This window comes from Pan paniscus, chromosome 4 (assembly GCF_029289425.2).
Source record: "Pan paniscus chromosome 4, NHGRI_mPanPan1-v2.0_pri, whole genome shotgun sequence".
Taxonomy (NCBI): domain Eukaryota; kingdom Metazoa; phylum Chordata; class Mammalia; order Primates; family Hominidae; genus Pan; species Pan paniscus.
In genome coordinates, this window is record NC_073253.2 from 143,331,073 (window position 1) to 143,351,703 (window position 20,631).

At 36.1% G+C, this 20,631-nt stretch overlaps 1 protein-coding gene across 1 annotated transcript in view; it reads left to right on the top strand.

Annotated features, from left to right (window-relative positions):
- SPINK5 (serine peptidase inhibitor Kazal type 5) overlaps positions 1–20,631 on the top strand; it is a 191,465-nt gene that overhangs the window by 139,623 nt on the left and 31,211 nt on the right. The window contains exons 16-26 of the mRNA XM_055112771.2: positions 1,500–1,627; positions 2,965–3,052; positions 5,067–5,194; positions 6,440–6,521; positions 7,661–7,788; positions 8,562–8,643; positions 8,988–9,115; positions 13,390–13,438; positions 15,480–15,607; positions 17,193–17,277; positions 20,202–20,329. Coding sequence (XP_054968746.1) covers positions 1,500–1,627; positions 2,965–3,052; positions 5,067–5,194; positions 6,440–6,521; positions 7,661–7,788; positions 8,562–8,643; positions 8,988–9,115; positions 13,390–13,438; positions 15,480–15,607; positions 17,193–17,277; positions 20,202–20,329 — 1,154 coding nt within the window. The remainder of the gene's footprint in view (positions 1–1,499; positions 1,628–2,964; positions 3,053–5,066; positions 5,195–6,439; positions 6,522–7,660; positions 7,789–8,561; positions 8,644–8,987; positions 9,116–13,389; positions 13,439–15,479; positions 15,608–17,192; positions 17,278–20,201; positions 20,330–20,631) is intronic.

Genomic DNA, 20,631 nt, shown 5'->3' on the forward strand with positions numbered 1-20,631 from the left:
CTGTTAAAGCATCCCAATGGAATTTGAATTATTTTTTAAAAAACCAAAGAATGCTAGATCTAGAAAAGGTCCTACAGAGCATCTGTTCCAAAAACCTCATTGTAGAAGTAGTAACATTGTGGTTCCAAAGGAGAACGGACTTTGCTGTGGTCTCCCAGTTGGGTGAGAGGGACAATCTAGTGGCCCAGGTCATTTGACTCCTAGCCATGCTCTTTATGCCCATGTTTTCTTGCCTGAAATTGAATGACGAAGGTCACACAGTTGAAAAGAAAGTTATAGACCAGGATTTTTTGTAGGTCATATTATAGTACTATATCTCACCACAAAATGTTTAATGACATAGAGATCCCCAAGCCTAGAGTAGCTTAGAGTATCATTTTTTTTGTAAAGTTTAGCCCTCCTCACATAGTAGAGTTTTCAAAACACAGAAAGTAGCCTGAAAGTATTGAACCAAAGCATCAGGAAATCTGAAAACAAATCTTTCTTGGATTTTTTTTGGTGGGGGGAAGTCACTCCTTTTTAGCTTTTCTAAATCAGTATCAGTCTTGATGATCTATCTGTCTAAGGTGAGGGTGAAAGGAAATTAGATCTACTCTCTCTCTACAATGTCAGAAATTATTATGGATAAAGAAGGCAGAATACACAAAAATTATCCACAGATCCATAGAGAAAATCAACTAAAGTAAGCATAACACTGTTGGATAACATCTTGTTTCTTTATACTTACAAACTTAGCTGGATTATTCTTGACTTGATCCATATTAAGTCACTTTTAGACATCTCATCTTCTCACAACTTTTTTTTCTTTTTTTTTTTGTGATTTGGCTGCTGCATTTTGTTGTGTTTGTGCTGGAACCTCATGAAAGATATCCCCTGACCCCTATTGATCTGAAAGTTAAAAAGAAATACCTAGTTTTAATCCAAGAAAACTCTTGGTCAGCCTTACTTTTTCCGAGGCTCTTTTTTATCTTTTAATAAACATACCACATAACAGATACAAGTGCCAAGTAGTTGACAATATAATTACTATTTCTTAGTAATCCTCATTAATATGTTGTATGTATTTGCCAACTTCTAGACCTGATGTTTTGTGGTAATAAATCTATTACAAAGTTTCCAGATTAAAAAGTAGAAAAATGGTAAATAAAATTACTTGTTGGCTGGATGTGTTGGTTCACGCCTGTAATTTCAACACTTTGGGAGGCCAAGGCAGGAAGATTACTTGAGCCAAGGAATTCAAGACCAGCCCGGGCAACATGATGAGATCCAGTCTCTACCAAAAAGGAAAAAATTTAGCCGGGTGTGGTGGTGCATGTCTGTAGTCCCATTTAGTTAGGAAGCTGAGGTGGAAGGATCTCTGAGCCTAGAGGTTAGAGGCTTCACTGAGCTATGATCATTCCCCTGCAATCCACCCTGCGCAATGCAGCAAAATCCTGTCTCAAAAAATAAAATATCCTGAAATGAAATGAAGTAAAATAAATATAATTGTCTTTTCAAAGGATTTTTGCAAGGAATATGAAAAACAAGTGAGAAATGGAAGGCTTTTTTGTACACGGGAGAGTGATCCAGTCCGTGGCCCTGATGGCAGGATGCATGGCAACAAATGTGCCCTGTGTGCTGAAATTTTGTGAGTATAGAAGTTGTTTTTTCAGAGTGATTCAAAGGGTGGGAGTGGAGATTGATTGGATTGATGAGTAAAAATAACTTTGAAAGGAAGCTTTGTTGTTGAGAACCATCTGAGCAGTTTTATGCCCTCCACAAATCATAATGCCACCTAGTGAGCAGGCACTACTGATGTTTGTCTATTTCTGAAGAGAAATGGATTCCATTTTCCAGTTGAAATATTGACTTACAGCATAGCACACTTCTTAACATTCCCCTGTGACTGTGACCTATGTGAAACTCTTTGTGAACTAATTCTAGTATAGAATGGGGGTAAAAGCAGGTACCACGACTTCGATTGTTTTTCTTCAGTAATTACCCCATGGTAACAGTGTTGATGCAACACTCTCAGATACTTCAGGTTTATACATTAATTGGATTACTCTTATCTTTTTATCTGGGACATATGACCTTGGGAGAAGGGCAAATCTCACAACATACAAATTATCACATTTATGAAAATGTCTTAGATGACATCTCATGACACTTTCGGCTTCTCGAGCTCTACAAGCCCTTTCCTGTGTCCTGTCCTATGCCAGTTCCTCCCAGTCTTGGCCAGCTGATGTCCCCTCCTCTTGTAGATTACATTTCAGATTATCTTTCCTTGGATAAGAACTCCTAAAGTCCTTCCCTAATTGAAATTAAATTCTCATAATCCTTAGTAATTGTCTTTTCTAACCACCATCACAGTTGGCAATTATACAATTATTTCTCCAAGTATTTGTTGACTTTCAGTCTTTTCTACCAGCCTCAAGAACTACAAGAGGGCAGGGTATGTGTTTGTATCATATACTCCTGCATGCCCAGGGCCCAGCCAACACTTGCCCAAAAAACTATAATTACTCACTAAATGAATGAATGAAGATATGAATGAAGATCTCCCACTCTCAAGAAGCTTAAGTTCAGTAGCAGAAATAAGCCATGGACATGTGCACATATTTATATATTGCAAAATAGAATAAAAACTGCTGTATAAGAGAAGACTATTCAGATACAAAAAGACAGCAATAGACATAGTGCTCATTTGTATTTGGGAACTGGAATGTCTTCTTCAAAAAGGTAGAATTTAAGCTGAAGAGTTTTAAATTTCTTTTAAGAAAGGGAGATGAGAAAAAAGATCATTTTAGTGGAAGTAAATGGTATAAAGGTGAAATTAAAGGGTCTTTTTGGGGATTTGAGGTGTTTTTAAAGTGTTTGTACTAAAACTCAGGACAACTTAGATATTTTTCCATCTGTACCTAATGACTGTTTTGTAACATGAAGATCGGAAGCATCTCTACTCATTTATTTTACTTTTTCCAGCAAGCGGCGTTTTTCAGAGGAAAACAGTAAAACAGATCAAAATTTGGGAAAAGCTGAAGAAAAAACTAAAGTTAAAAGAGAAATTGTGGTGAGAATCAGTTTGATCAATCTAGTTACAACTTGTGTGTGTGGGGGGTGTGTGTGTGAGAGAGTGCATATTACATAGTATGCACTTTCAATATTGTTTAATATTTTCCACACTACGAGTAGGTTTGCTGGAAACTAATTTCTAGTTATTATTTTATGAAACTTAGATTAAAAAATTATGGCATTACAATTTCTAGCTGTATATGGAGGCAATTAATCAAGTCACATTAATAATATAGTTTTGCACTCCTAAATGAAGGTGAAATATCAAAACATTGTCTGAATTCAAAGTGTGATATGTAGTCTTCGATGTGTGGTAGCTATTGTGAAGGTATTTACTTCAAAAACAATATCAATGTTGAATTTTAATGTGCTTCCTTTTAAATTATACTGTTCTCTGCTTTCTAAGTATCTTTTAACTAGTCACCTGTCTGTTTTTCTACTGCTACCCTCTTAGCTCAGACACTTAATAGTTTTCTTTTGCATTGATATATTGGCATCGTACCTGGTCTGTACACTGTTGGTCTCCATCTTTCTCAATCTTCAAGATTTAATTCATCCTCCATGTTGTTTTCATATGTCATAGAATATGAGAACAAAAACTATGGTTCCACGAGTCAGCGATGCTATAAAATTCCAATGTTTGAAGATATTCTAGAGTATATTCAGACCATTTCACTTCTTATAGAAACCCTAACTTATTTCTTACAGACAGTTTTCCAGACTTCTATGATGTGTAGTCACCAGTTCTCCTAAGTAAGCCACTCCATCAGGCCACCCTCTGCCAGTGTAACTCCATTTTCTTTCTTTCTTTTTTTTTTTTCTTTTCTTTTTTTTTTTTTTTTTAAGACAATTTCTTTCTTTCTTTTTTTTCTCTGTCACCCAGGCTGGAGTGTAGTGGTGGGATCATGGTTCACTGCAGCCTTGACTTCCCACTCTCAAGCTATCCTCACACCTCGGCTTTCCAAAGTGCTAAGATTACAGGCATGAGCCACTACACCTAGCTTAAGCCTCATTTTGGAAGGCAGCTATGCTCACCACTATACCACCAATGCATCTGCTTAAGCCTCATTTTGAACTGCTTTCTTCCCCTCGGTCCTAGGTTACCAAGTCCTTTTAATTTTGATATTCAAATATCTGTCAACTACTATTTTATCATTTATTTCCAGTTTTTCTCCTTCCTTCCCTTTCTTCCTTTCCTTTCTCCTTTTTCTTTTTCTTCTCTCTATTCTTTTTTCTCTTTTCCTCCCTCTCTCTCTTTCTCTCTTTTTTTATAATATAATTACTGTTCTAACTTCGGTCCCTAGTTAATCAAATCCTCCACACATCTGGTTGATAACCTTTGTAAAACAAAGATTTGATTTTGCCATTTTCTGCTATAAACATTTATAATTTTCCCATTGCCTGAAAGTAATATCCAAATTCCTTTCAAAGTTTAGTGGTCTTTGATTTTCAAGGTCTCCTTTTGACCATTTCCCAAATATTATTCTCTTTATCCAACTAATTATTTAGCCACTATATTCATAAATATGTTAGATTACCTCAAAATAGCATGTTCTTTCACACCCCTGTGTGTTTGTCCATTTAATTCCTCTTGGATGGCCTTTTTCCACATTACGTTCCTGAATATATTCTCAAGATAGAACTTAGACATAAGTTCCCTGAACTTCCATGAATTATTCTTTTCATTGTACTTGTACACACTTAATTCAGACTAGTGTTATATTTCTTAGCTTTTTATATTGCAATTACTTATCTTTTCCATTTGACTGATAAAGAACATAAATATAAATAAATCATATTTCTATTTATATATTCCTAACTTAAGCATTCATTGAAGATGTAAATGGATATTACAAGGAGCGAAATATCACAATTTTTGGATGGTCCTAAATCTTAAAAGTTTTATTTTTCATCCTTAATTTCTCTTTTTTAAATTTCTTTGTAAAATAACATTTAACATTCATACATAGAAAACAGAACTATATCTCAACTTTTTCTTATTCATTATTCAGAAACTCTGCAGTCAATATCAAAATCAGGCAAAGAATGGAATACTTTTCTGTACCAGAGAAAATGACCCTATTCGTGGTCCAGATGGGAAAATGCATGGCAACTTGTGTTCCATGTGTCAAGCCTACTTGTGAGTATAGAGTTTTAGAATGTCAAAGAAAGAAGGGATCTTGCAGGTAATTTAATAGAAACAGCTTCTTTCATAGATGGGGAGACTGTGGCTCAAGACAGGGAACTGAGTTGAAAACATTACATGGAAAATATCAGTGATAGAGCTGGGAGTAAGTACCTAGAGTTATTTGTTTTAAGACGCCTTGTTCCTCTGACACTCCCTCTTTTAGTACTGGAATGTCCTGACAAACATGAACTTGTACAAGTAGTAGATGCCCCCTTACTCCTGAAACTTCACACGTTAGCCTGTTTTAGCAATTTATAGGTATCTCATCTTCCATGGGAGTTAAGAGTCCAAAGGTGACGCTTAATGTAGAAATGGAATAAAGTCAAAATTCCCATGAAACAACACTAAACTCCTATAAAATTACAATGGGTATTATTTTATGTAATGCAATATTTCTCAATAAGTTAGAATGGACAGTTTTCTTTCAAGATTTACAATAGCTCTTACTTTATTTGGCTGAGCTCAAATTAAGTATTTAACTTATGTTTAGAATCTATGGCTTTCTTTGTTTTGATTGACAACTACATATGGTTGAAATATCATCAGTTAACTGTACATACTGTGCAATTCCATTGTACAAAGCAAATTTAGGCTTATTTGTTTTATCATTATATGGAAATTATTGTGGGTTTTTTTTTCTCACATCTTGTCCTTTAGATGAAACAGCTATGAGTAAGCAAAATATTTAAGTTTAAAGCAAAGCTAGGGTACACATGGTGTGGTAGATAGACCATGGTCTTGAGGGAGGAGACCTTGGTTGTAGTCATATCCTGAGATGTAGCAAAGACCCCCTCTACCTCTCATCTTCTCTGATTAACAAGGGGATGAGTAGATGTGCTTTGTTAAGGCCACTTTCAGCCTTCAGGTTATGCCACCATGATTTTAGTTTTGGTGCCTCTGTTATGAACATTGATCATGCTCCTTTTCTTACTATGGGCAAGAAAACTAATTTACAGAAAGCAAGTATCCCAGATCCACTATTGCCATCTTTCTTTCAACATTAAACAGACATTATGAAGAAATCATAGCACCATACTATCCTGGAGGATATTTTGTTGCTTCTCATTGATATGCAGTGATAAAGGGACAAAATTGTTCCACTCTAAGGAGGGAGAACAGTTAACAGTGCAAGGATGTGGAGAAATCATGGCATGTGTTTGTTCCTAATGGATCTGCTTCTTTTTCCCTCTTATTCAGCCAAGCAGAAAATGAAGAAAAGAAAAAGCCTGAAGCACAAGCTAGAAACAAAAGAGAATCTGGAAAAGCAACCTCATATGCAGTGAGTGGAATCCATCCAATAAATCCTATTTGGTGCTATAATTTGAACAAATTTTAAGAGCCTAAAGGGTGAGATTTTGCCCTGCAGAAATCCCCAGAATATCTTAACTCTTCAATCTGGGGATGGTATTGAGATGAATTACATGGGAAGATTGATCCGTTCTTGCTGATTGAAAACTAACTCTGCAAAAAAAAAAAAAAAAAAAAAATTGTTTAAAAGCTGAAAAACTGAGTTCTACTTCTAGTTTTATCACTTATAGACTGTTAGCTTTTGCTAACTACTTTCCAGAGAAATTCTACATGTATGCTTTTACATATGAGTTTCTGATATTTCACATCTAATTTGAGATAAAAAATACCTTGATTCCCCCACCAAAGCATGATTTTTATCCCTGAAATATTGCAATATTAGTTTCCAAAGCCTTAGCTCAGTTATCATCACCAATGGTTTTGATGATAAAAGTCTCCTAATTTTCACTCTGGATTCTATCCTTTCCCTTGCCCAACCAGTCTCCCTAACATAGTGGGAGTAATGTTTCAAAATGTAAATAAGATCATAATATTGCTCTGCTTAAAACCCACAAGCAGCTCATCATCATACACAGGATACGCTTTAATCCCGTTATCTCTCCTCTTATTTGTATCCTTATCTCCATTCAGAAAATCATGCTCTGCTATGTGCCATGTCTTTTCCTACCTGTGTTTTTCAGCTAGTTTTATTTTCATAAACCTGTGTGCGTATTTCCCAATTCACTTTTTTTTGCCCAGTCAAATCCTATCTACACTTCCACAGTCTCACCTAAATTTTTCTTGCTCCCTGACACCTTCCCTGGTTTCCTTTGAGTTCTCAGATTTTCTTGTACCCTGTATGTTCATACTTATTCTGTTTAGATTATAGTGGAATTTGCTTATATATTGCTTGTATTATATGGGGACATTGTGCTATGTTTTATTTTTTCCTATCTCTTAGCATATGATGTTTTTCTTGTTGTTGAATTGAATTTTACATTTGAGAAAAACACAATTAAAATCCTCAGCTCAAAGAGATGTAACATAAGTTTCTGCCAATGTAGATGTTTGAACCTTCTGCTTTAAGTAGAAATGAAATATATGGCCAACTTACTTCTTCTATCTCGGCAGGAGCTTTGCAGTGAATATCGAAAGCTTGTGAGGAATGGAAAACTTGCTTGCACCAGAGAGAACGATCCTATCCAGGGCCCAGATGGGAAAGTGCACGGCAACACCTGCTCCATGTGTGAGGTCTTCTTGTGAGTAGCCCTGCAGCTGGGAACATGGAGGAATGATTTTGTTCTTTCTATTTCATTTCCATGTTCAATTATGGGAGGGCCACTTCAACATAAAAATGAAAGAATTAAAGCATATTTAGAGAAACTGTCTGATTGGAGACATGTATTTGAAAATCCATGTCCTTCGAAGATTGTCAAGACTTCACACTTAAGCAAGGAGAAAGTCATAATCTTGAAATATTCAAGTAGTTTTGTCTTTTAAGTGTGGAAACAGGACAAGTTCTAGCTTATCTCCGTGAATAAAAGTGAGGCCAGTGGGCCAAAGAATGAAAGGTCTGGAAGACAGGTTCCAAGTGGATGCCAGGAAGAACTTCCTAACGGTTTGAGGATTTCAAAGATGGATGATTTACCATGGAATTCCAAGGATGATATAAGTACAGACTTTACAGGCAGATTAAAGCAAAGGCTTGGGAGTCATTAGAGATACAGTAATGAGCATTGGAAATTTAGAAAACCACCTCTGGACTAGGGTTTAAATCCCAAGTCTGTACTCATTATTTCTATATCTTCAGGTGAGTTATGCATTCCGTCTGTCAGTTTATTTGTATGTTGGGGTTATAATAATAGTTTTGTAATGCAATTGTGAGGATTTCACAGTGTAAGCACAGGGTTAGGCACATCACATTCAAAGAATTTAATCGTTGTTAAGTGTAAAATTAAATTATATTTGAGATCACTTCTAATATGGTGATTCTATGATTTTTACTTATCTCTTCTTAACCATCCTTTTTTAGCCAAGCAGAAGAAGAAGAAAAGAAAAAGAAGGAAGGTGAATCAAGAAACAAAAGACAATCTAAGAGTACAGCTTCCTTTGAGGTGAGTGTATATCCTCCAACAACTCAGAGGGATATGGCCCTGAGGATCCACAGATCATGTTCAGGGAACGCGTGCATTCCTTAAAACTGTATGAAACAATTGTACAGTTTGTGTTTTCATATGTGTTTGCATGTGTGCAGTTATACATGTGCATATGTGACTATTTCTTGGTTGTTGGGTTCATTGTTTTTATCACTTAAAAAATCCATGCCTTCAAAGTTAATCATTCTAAAATAAGCCAATTGCTAATCCTCGTTTAAGAAAAAAAGTACAAGCTTTAGCTATTTTTGCAATCTGATTCAGGCTATGTTCAACACTTTCAACTTCCTACCTCAATTTCACAGGAGTTGTGTAGTGAATACCGCAAATCCAGGAAAAACGGACGGCTTTTTTGCACCAGAGAGAATGACCCCATCCAGGGCCCAGATGGGAAAATGCATGGCAACACCTGCTCCATGTGTGAGGCCTTCTTGTGAGTAGAGCAGTAGCCCCATAGCATCTGAGGATTGAGCAGTGGGAATTTCCACGGGAAGTTTTCAAACCATTGTGAATAATGCATTTTCTTCTTCAGTGTAGCATTCAGTCTTGGGTGTCATATTTAAATGGACTAAAAACAAACAACAGCAACAATAAAACAAGTGGAGGGCTTTCTATTATGATATAAAGAGATGCAGAATAAGCCAGACACAGAAAAACATATAATGTGTGATGTCTCTTATATGTGGGATCTAAAAAAAGCTAACTCATAGTAGAGAGTAGGATGGTGCTTACAAGAGAATGGGAGTAGGGAAGGGTGAGGGTTGGGAATGAGGAAATGTTAATCAAAGGGTGCAAAGTTTTAGTTAAGCAGGAGGAATAAGTTTATGGGATGTATTGGACAGCATGGTGACTACAGTTAATAATAATGTATCATATATTTCAAAAACATTAAAAAAGTAAATTATAAATGTCCTTACACCTTCCCAAAAAAGATAAGTATCATGAGACAACTATGTAAATTGCTTGATTTAATCATCACGATGTATACATATACCGAACATCACACTGCATTCAATTAATATGTACAATTATTATATGTCAAGTAAGAACACAACTTAAAAAAGTGAGGTGCAGAATAATTTCTTCTATGACATTTAAAAAGTAACCTAGAATCATTCACCCAGAGAAGAGAATACTTCATGATAATTATACTAATTGCTTTTAGTTTTATGAAAACATTATCAGATGAAATAGGAAATACATATGATTACACATAAAATATTACAATGCATGGAAAATTTATGGGTTTTTTTGTTCACTATCTTTCTTCCTACTTATTCTATGTGATTTTAAGGAATATAATTAAAATGGAAAAGAGCTATAGGAAGAAAGATTTGGGCTCATGATGAAGATTAACTTTGTAATAAAGCAGAAAAAGACAAGAATGGAGATTTTATTATGTAGAAGTTGGGAGCCTATTTATAGGGTGCCTAAAATAGGTCTTTAGGATGAATGTCATGGTATGGCCGGCCCTTCAAAAACGTGACTAGGCTTTTCTTAAACTCTTGATTTTTGACTAAAAAAAAACCCATTTTATTTCCCATGTGCCAAGAATCTTAGAAAGGACTTAATTTATTTAGTCTTCCCATATAGAAAGCAATATAATCCAGCATATTTTCCCAGAGCATTTGAGGCTTGGAGCACTAAAAATCTATTAGAAGGAAAGTTAAGATCATGACCATATAATTATCACAACAAACGTTTGTTGAATGCATATAATTATGTGACGCTTGCTAAGAGATTTGTTACCTAATCTCATTTAATCTTCACAACAACCATATGAAATATATGAAACCAGATAAAAAGCAAAAACAAAAAACAAAACTAAGGCCCAGAACAGTTGAGAATGATGGAAAAGTCAGGACAGGATATGGGACTTATAGATGAAGAAAAAGTTAATGTATTTCTTGTTGTGGGGTATAATCACTTAGTGAAATCTTTCAACCTGTTTTTTCTTCTCCCTTACATTAATTTTTCAGTAGCAAGAAACTAATTCTGCCACTTAGTGGTCATCTTTGCTGCCTCCTCAGACAATTTTCCATTGGGGAAAGAAAATGCTGCTTAAATGTTTTAGTCAACTTAGACTCGTGATAAAGGTTAGATCGGTTTTCATATAAAGATGTATGAACAATCCCATAATTTTAGATCTATTTTAGTCAGTTTATTTCATAAGTATATAAATTCTTTATTGAAAAGAAATAACCTTTATCACCTCATGTTTTATAGATATGTTAACAAAGGTGATGGATTTTTTTTGAGAATTATTCTACCCTCCATAGTAAGTTTTTGCACACTTTCATACCATGTGAAAACAGTCTTTTCAATTTTTAAAAAAGTTTTAGTTTGATCTATGTGCAAGTATTTTGTTGATTGGGACACATTAAAACATTTTCACAAATTATGTAATTTTTTTCTACATTTTGAACTATTTGTGTTATATATCCAATTATGCTGTAGATCCAATCCACCAAGCTCAATTTGCAACACTGTTAGTTATCCAAAATGTAACAGCTATCACTTTCACTTCATTTCCATCATATGCGTAGTTTTGGAAGGAAAGTTTCCTTTCAATAATGACAATAATGATGTCAATCTCTTATAACAATTATATAAATTATTTTATTTTGTACCAGGTACTGTTCTAATTGCTTTACATGTAGCAACTCATTTAATGCTCTTAACATTCCAATAAGAAAGGTACTTTTATTATCTCTTCTATTCCTCCTAAACACACACTTAAAGATGAGGAAGGCACAGAGGGGTTAAGGTACTTCTTGTCTTCCTTACACAATTTGGCTCCAGAGTCTTTCCTCTTTTTTTTTTTTTTTTTTTATTATACTTTAAGTTTTAGGGTACATGTGCACATTGTGCAGGTTAGTTACATATGTATACATGTGCCATGCTGGTGTGCTGCACCCACTAACTCGTCATCTAGCATTAGGTATATCTCCCAATGCTATCCCTCCCCCCTCCCCCCACCCCACCACAGTCCCCAGAGTGTGATATTCCCCTTCCTGTGTCCATGTGATCTCATTGTTCAATTCCCACCTATGAGTGAGAATATGCGGTGTTTGGTTTTTTGTTCTTGCGATAGTTTACTGAGAATGATGATTTCCAATTTCATCCATGTCCCTACAAAGGACATGAACTCATCCTTTTTTATGGCTGCATAGTATTCCATGGTGTATAGGTGCCACATTTTCTTAATCCAGTCTATCATTGTTGGACATTTGGGTTGGTTCCAAGTCTTTGCTATTGTGAATAATGCCGCAATAAACATACGTGTGCATGTGTCTTTATAGCAGCATGATTTATAGTCCTTTGGGTATATACCCAGTAATGGGATGGCTGGGTCAAATGGTATTTCTAGTTCTAGATCCCTGAGGAATCACCACACTGACTTCCACAATGGTTGAACTAGTTTACAGTCCCACCAACAGTGTAAAAGTGTTCCTATTTCTCCACATCCTCTCCACCACCTGTTGTTTCCTGACTTTTTAATGATTGCCATTCTAACTGGTGTGAGATGGTATCTCATTGTGGTTTTGATTTGCATTTCTCTGATGGCCAGTGATGATGAGCAGTTTTTCATGTGTTTTTTGGCTGCATAAATGTCTTCCTTACACCTTATACAAAAATCAATTCAAGATGGATTAAAGACTTAAACGTTAGACCTAAAACCATAAAAACCCTAGAAGAAAACCTAGGCATTACCATTCAGGACATAGGCATGGGCAAGGACTTCATGTCCAAAACACCAAAAGCAATGGCAACAAAAGACAAAATTGACAAATGGGATCTAATTAAACTAAAGAGCTTCTGCACAGCAAAAGAAACTACCATCAGAGTGAACAGGCAACCTACAAAATGGGAGAAAATTTTCGCAACCTACTCATCTGACAAAGGGCTAATATCCAGAATCTACAATGAACTCAAACAAATTTACAAGAAAAAAACAAACAACCCCATCAAAAAGTGGGCGAAGGACGTGAACAGACACTTCTCAAAAGAAGACATTTATGCAGCCAAAAAACACAGTCTTTCCTCTTAACCACCATGCTATACTGCCTCTCAGAAGATAAATGTTACCTCTCCATAAAGAGTAATCACACATGCAAAAGAATCAGCAAATAAGAAAGTACTATTACAGTATATATACTGGGAAGTTAAACAGGTTTACTCCCTAATTCAGGGGCTTTCTCTTGCACACCACTCTCTTGAGGTAGAGTGAATCATAATTGTTTATTGTCTAATAAAAGTATAAACTACTATGGGTGGATATTTGGCAGTGTTTGAGAATAGTCAAAACAATAAATGATCAAGCTATGAAAGTTAAGGATCTAGTCTACTATATTAAGATCCATTTCTGGCCGGGCACGGTGGCTCACACCTGTAATCCCAGCACTTTTGGAGACTGAAGCGGGCGGATCATGAGGTCAGGAGTTTGAGACCAGCCTGGCCAGCATGGTGAAACCCCATCTCTACTAAAAATACAGAAAACTTAGCCGGGTGTGGTGGCATGTGCCTGTAATCCTAGCTACTCGGGAGGCTGAGGCAGGAGAATTGCTTGAACCCGGGAGGTGGAGGTTGCAGTGAGCCGAGATCGCGCCACTGCTCTCCAGCCTGGGTGACAGAGAGAGACTCCGTCTCAAAAAAGAAAAAAAAAAAATCCATTTCTTCTCTCTTTTTCTTTTCGGTTTCTTGCAGTCAACAAGAAGAAAGAGCAAGAGCAAAGGCTAAAAGAGAAGCTGCAAAGGTAATATTCTCAGGAATGCTGATGCTGTGCCCTGACATTTTTCATTTCTTTATAATTCTTTACTTATCCTATTAGAATAAATGTTTTCTGTTTAATTTTCATGCCTGAAATAAATGAAGAACATTTTTAACCTGAACAAAAAGGGTCTTGATTAGAAGTGTCCAGAATACCAATTTTATTTCACAATTATTCAAATTTTGAGGTTTATTTCATAAAAAGTGGAATGTTAACTTTTTGTAAGGAATTTTCCCCATATTTGGCTTTTATTAGATTTGTTGTTAGAGTATTAACTTATGCCATTTACTAATTTCAATTTACATTATTCATATCTCTGTTATTTCAAATACAGAGTATAAGATCTCAATCATTCCAATTTACAAAACGAAAGCACATATATTATCATATTTGAGCTTTGTCACCACCCAGCTATGGAGCAAGTGTTGGTTTTCTTGCACCCAATTAAGATTATTAAGTAGGGCCTCTGACTTTCCAGTTATTTTTATTCCACTCTCCATGCTTTTATAATTTTATACATAGCAGAGTCAAATTTATCTGTGTGGAGATGTTGAATTATTCTCATATAATAGCTACATACAAGATTTATCTTTCTTTCTTTCTTTCTGTTTTTTTTGAGATGGAGTCTCGCTCTGTTGCCCAGGCTAGAGTGCAGTGGCGCAGATCTGGGCTCACTGTAACCTCTGCCTCCCAGGTTCAAGTGATTCTCCTGCCTCAGCCTCTCTAATAGCTGGGATTACAGGCACGTGCCGCAATGCCCAGCTAATTTTTTTTTTTTTTTTTTTTTTTTTTAGTAGAAATGGGGTTTCACCATGTTGACCAGGCTTGTCTCAAACTCCTGACCTCAAGTGATTCACTCACCTTGGCCTCCCAAAGTCCTGGGATTACAGGTGTAAGCCACTGCACCTGGCCTGTTTATTCTATTTCTTAACAATAGCCACAACAGTACAAACCTCATCATTACTTGGGGAAAAGTTGACACAGTTTAAAATTTGCCTTCTTACTGACTCATTTTTTTTTAAATAAGTGTTTCTACTAGGTGAAACTATCTTTTCATTGGTCATTTAGAATTGAAAATGTGTTTTCATCCATTATGTTTGATCAGCTGCCAAATCCTCTTAGATATTTCCAGTGGTATTAACATATTCCTCCTTCTCTCCACTCCTATTCTTATCCTCTTGCTTCAAATCCACATCTCCCATTCCTGGTTTTTAATTTTTTTAAATCAATTTACTCCCAGAAATATGTTAGTTTCTCCAGGGATCAGACTTATTCTCTTCTCTATGTATAAAGATATGTCTTTTTAAATTTATTTATTTATTTATTTTTGAGTCAGGTCTTACTTTGTTGCCCAGGCTGTAGTGTAGTGGTGCGATCAAAGCTCACTACAACTTCGAACTCCTGGGCTCAAGTGATCCTCCCACCTAAGCCTCCCAAGTAGCTGGGACTACAGGCACACACCACCATGCCTGGCAATTTATTTTATTTTTTTATTTTGAATTTTTCTGCAGACACAGAGTTTTGCTATTGTGTCCAGGCTTGTCTTGAACTCCTGGGCTCAAGCACCCTTGCAGTGACCTCCTAAAGTGTTGGAATTACAGGTGTGAGCCACCATACCTGGACAAAATATATATTTATTTCTTAGGTTAAGCATGTTTTTTCTCTTCTTTCTCAGACCCCTAAAGACAAATCACAGGTAAGCAATATTCTCATTTCCTCCAGGAGGGCTTCTCATCTAAGCCTGCCTATGGAATCTTCCCACCTCTGATCTTTCCTAGCTTTTATAGACCATGCTATGCAACACAACACACACATGTATGTTTTTTGATGGTAAATATTTTCAGATCTGCTATAATGATGGGACAATTTTGAGTTGATGACGGAAGCTTTGTAAATACTTACTGATTTACTACTACGTGTTATCACTTTTATTTTTACCTTTTACTCTACGTTACATATTCCTCATAATAGGAAAAGATGCAGGAAGGATAGAAAACTACTCTGAGAAAATATTTTCATTTCCCAGGAAATCTGCAGTGAATTTCGGGACCAAGTGAGGAATGGAACACTTATATGCACCAGGGAGCATAATCCTGTCCGTGGCCCAGATGGCAAAATGCATGGAAACAAGTGTGCCATGTGTGCCAGTGTGTTGTGAGTGTCCACCCCATCTCTCCCACTAAATTTCTTCATCCATGATCGCCCCTGAGTCTCAGATCCTTCATGCATGTGTAGAGTATAGACCGTGAGTTATATGTTAGAAAGGTTTACAAGCAGATGGATAAGACATTAAGTAATATTGAATCATATAGTGACAATACTATTATTTATTCAATTATCCTTCTATTTTCCAATTAAGTCAAGGGAAAAACCTCAATTTAATGGTTTTTTTAAACACTTGATAATCTTCATTTGTGAAAAAGAGAGAGCAGAAATTTCATGATTTGGATTGGATGATCTTTTTGATGTCTTTCCCACTCCTGACATTTTATGATTTGTTAGTCTATTCAGATAGGAGCTAAGGAGAAGCCAGCTGGATGGAGGTCTGTGGGGTCAGTACATAAAGACTATTAAAATAGCCTGAACAATAAATGGAATAGGAAGGATTGTTATTTATCTTTTCAAGGACATTACTATATAATGCAAACATTCATAAGTGGTTTAGTGTGGAGTAAAACCTTTAGGAAACAGGCTCATGCCCTAATGTTTACTAAAATGTCTCCTTGTTAAGCCAGGTTCATGGCCTTCTAAGGCCTTTGTTTTGCTGAGTGGTGTAGGTAAGCCTGTGACCACAGCTCCATCATGTGGGACAATATAGAAGTTAATTATCATCACTTCTAATTCTCCTTTTTAGGCTCTTAATCTGCTCCTGAACTTAATCCTAAAATAAATGCCGAGAGAAATACTTATTTAAATAATACCTGCTGAGGTGCAAAGTTAATGTCTCCTAACTTTCACATGCCTTGATCCAACCTTAAGTGGATGCATACAATTCCCTAAAAGGAGAGGTTGACAGAGTAGAGCACTAGAAGAAAAGTGGCCTGAAATTCAAGAAGCCAGGGTTTTTCTCTCACCCGTTCAATTTGCTGGTGTTGTGGTAATGACTAAATGTAGTAAATGCTAAGGATTTTCCAGCATTAACATGCTATATGTCAGTAGAAAATGGCAAGAATACCAGAATATTAGGCTTGTGTTCAACCCCCAAAGATTAGCAGTTGAATCTAACTGGACTTAAATCACTACTGCAATCTAAACCTTGAATCTCAACTTCAATATTAGCTCCATTGAAATAATATTTAAAATTTTTAGTTTAAAGTAAAACATGGTTTATTATGATTTTGAGCCCATCATCTGACTTAGCATCACCCTTTGCCTTTATCACGGATATGGTAGTTACTTGGAGAGGAAAGTTTAACCAGTGAAATAAAATCAAGACAATTGTAGCTTTATTCAGAATGTTAATTAAAATTAGCGACCTACAAAAAATAAGATCACCTGAGGGCCACAGACTGATAAAGATGCATGCTTGTTTTGTAATTATTCTTCTTTAGAGGGGGAATGTAAACAGCTAAATTTATCTGTACTATTGGTTAAAGCAAAAGCACATCTCAGACTAGATAAATTTGTATTGAAGACTGAATCTGACTATTGGTTTGGAAGATCCTCATTCCTTTTAAAAATGTACTACCAAAAAGAGTAGGGAATCATATTCAGCCTATATCTTCTTTTTCTATTACAGCAAACTTGAAGAAGAAGAGAAGAAAAATAATAAAGAAGAAAAAGGGAAAGTTGAGGCTGAAAAAGTTAAGAGAGAAGCAGTTCAGGTAGTTGTTTGAGATCATCAGAGCCACATAAATATTCAACGATCACTCTCCCTAGGGAGGGCTCCTATTCCCTCCTCCTCATTCCAGTATTCTTAGTTTCTTTGCAAACTGGGAAAATGTGTTTGGATCCCCATATACAAGAGTACTCCCCTTTCCTTATTCAGTTTATTCACACTAAATCTATTAATTGCTCGTGCAGTAGAGAGATCAATCACCATTTTCTCCCCTGATTGTGTCAATTATATTACCTAAGAAAGAAGTATATATAGATTGTTATCTTACTGTCTGAATGCAGACTAATAGAGACAGATGTTCAGATTTTTCTCAAGTACATTTTTGAATATGAATATTTACCTTAAAAACAGCAACAACTAGGGATCCCACTTAATTATCTGTGAGATTTTGAGGAGATAAAAGCATCTCTGAGTCTTGAGTTTGCATTCTTTAACATCTCACATGATGGTGATAACAATGATAATTGTACATTCGTTGCTACTGTATGCATCATGGCATAAAGTTTTATGACTGATATTTGTAGTAGCCATTGAAGGGACATATTATTGTCTGTATTTTATAGAAGAGGACTTGGAAGCTGACATAAGAAGTTAAGAAATATATTTAATTAGTTACATATAATACAATTATATACTGATATATTATTTACTATATATTAACATAAACATTATATGATACAAATAATATCATATATAATTATAATTATATGTAGTTAGTAACTTGAGAACCAAGAATTGAACCAAAAGTTCTGGCTTTAAGGCCCATGATGCACTTTAGATTTTACACGCTTCTGCCATTTGTATTATTCCTGCAGACTATGCCTTAGGTCCTCATTATTCTTTTCTTTTGTCCTTCTGTGATTTAGAAGAGCTCATTTCTACTGCTCTTACCTTTGCTCTCTACAATCTACTCTCAACTCTTAAGCCAAAGTAATTATTTAAAACCATAAGGCAGGTCGTGCTACCCAGTGGCTTCTCACCTCACTCAAAGTAAAAGTCAAGGTCCTTGTAGTGTCTGGAAGTGCCATACATGGTCTGATCCCTGCCACTTTTCATAGGTCACATTTCCTATTATTCTACATTGTTCTCCATGCACCAATTATACTGGCCACCTTTTGGTTTCTGGGACATCCCAAGCATTGATTCATGGCTTTCTATCACGTGGTCACAAAAACAATGTGGTTAAAAAACTGGACTCTAGGCTCAGACTGTCAGGGTTCAAATCCTTGCTTCATTTCCCTACCAGTAAGGTCCTACAGTTAACATCTTCATATATTAGCTTTCTCACTTATAAGATAAGGACATTATTATTATGTATATTATTTTTATGAAGTCCCAAGAAACTTATTAATGTATAACAGCACAGTGTCACACATATCTTAAGTAGTCACTCTGTAATATTATATTTATTGCTGTTAATGTCATTATTGGTCTAATCTCATTGTCCAGTGGGGTGTTCCACACTGGAGAGTTCACCAGTTCTTCAACATACAATGAACTTTACCTTCTATATGCCATTACTCACAGTCAGAATATCCCTCTTGTCTACCAAAATTCTGGCCACTTTTCATGGCTCAGACTGTGTGTTAACTGCTCCCTAAAGATTTTCCCATTTGTGCAATATACTTAATAACTCTATCACTTGTTATGCCAACAATTTAAAAAATATTTTAGTTATATTATTCATTTTAGTATAACTTATAGTTGCCTTTATGTGTTTTCTTCAAAGAAATTAAAAACTCTGTACTAGTTTTCTATGGTTGCGATAACAAATTAGCACACTTTAGTGGCTTAAAACAACATAAACTTCTCATTGTTCAACACCCACTTATGAGAACACATGGACACAGGGAGGGGAACATCACACACCGGGGCCTGTTTGGGGACTGGGGGAAAGGGGAGGGAGAGCATGCAAATATCTAATATTAGCCCCCTCATGCAAATATCTAATGCATGCAAATATCTAATATTATTAGCCCCCTCATGCAAATATCTAATGCATGAGGGGGCTAAAAACCTAGGTGACGGGTTGATAGGTGCAGCAAACCACCATGGCACATGTATACCTATGTAACAAACCTGCATGCTCTGAACATGTATCCCAGAACTTAAAATAAAACAAAATAAAATAAAATAAAAAACAATGAAAACAACAACAATAACATAAACTTCTTGTCTTATTTCATAGGTTAGAAGGTTAAAAAGGATCTCACTGGGCTAAAATCAAAGGGTTGGCAGAGCTGTATCCCTTTTCTGGAGTTTGCAGGCGACAATCCATCTCTTTGTCTCCAAATCTAGAGGCCATCCATGTTCCTTGGTTCTTGGACCCCCCTTCTCTATCTACAAAGCCAGCAATGTTATATCTCTCTGACTGTTCTTCTGTGGTTACATTTCCCTCTCACCCTGTCTTCCATCTCGCTCTTGTAGTTTTAAGGACTGATCCTTGTGATTGAGCCTTACACTGAGCCCATTATGGCAATACAGGATAATCTCTTCATTTCAAGGTTATTAACTTAATTATATCTGAAAAGCCCTTTTTGCCATGTAAGGCAGCATATTCTCAGGTCTCAAGTATTAAGACTTAGACGTATTTGGTGGAACGGTATTATTCTGTATACCACAGATCCTTTACCAATTTAAGAGGCCATACATTTTTCTTCTCTGTATCTTTCACAGTGCCTAGTGCAGAATAATATTTGACCTGAAGGTTTTCTAATGAGATAAATAACAGCAATCCACGTTCCAAATGTGTGACCTAGTTCTCTGAAAAGCATTTTGGTTACTATCAACCTTCAGCATCACCTTTTCCATGCAATCATTATGTTTTAGTTTTTAAGGTGGTATTGTGGAGGAAGATTTCTAGTGTTTAGTTATTGGATTCTTAAAACCTGCTTCTGCTTCATTTGGCAGGAGCTGTGCAGTGAATATCGTCATTATGTGAGGAATGGACGACTCCCCTGTACCAGAGAGAATGATCCTATTGAGGGTCTAGATGGGAAAATCCACGGCAACACCTGCTCCATGTGTGAAGCCTTCTTGTGAGTGGGCGGCAGCCACTGCTGCTACTGAGTGTGGGAGAAGATCAGCATCGGGTGGGCAAGAGGGGTGACATTGGAAGTTTTCTCCAGGAGGTAGATAATAAAGGCTGTCTTTGCATTGAGTTTGGAAATTTACTATTATAAAGCCATATACTCAGCCCATTTATTTCTGGTGTTCTTCAATAGTCTAAGAGGTACTTGAATCACCATCAAGAAAGGACCATGTGCTAAGAGCAAAATTACACTGGAGTTAATGGCATAAAAGGACTAGGACTTCTGTTCTCTGCAAGCATAGGTCACTG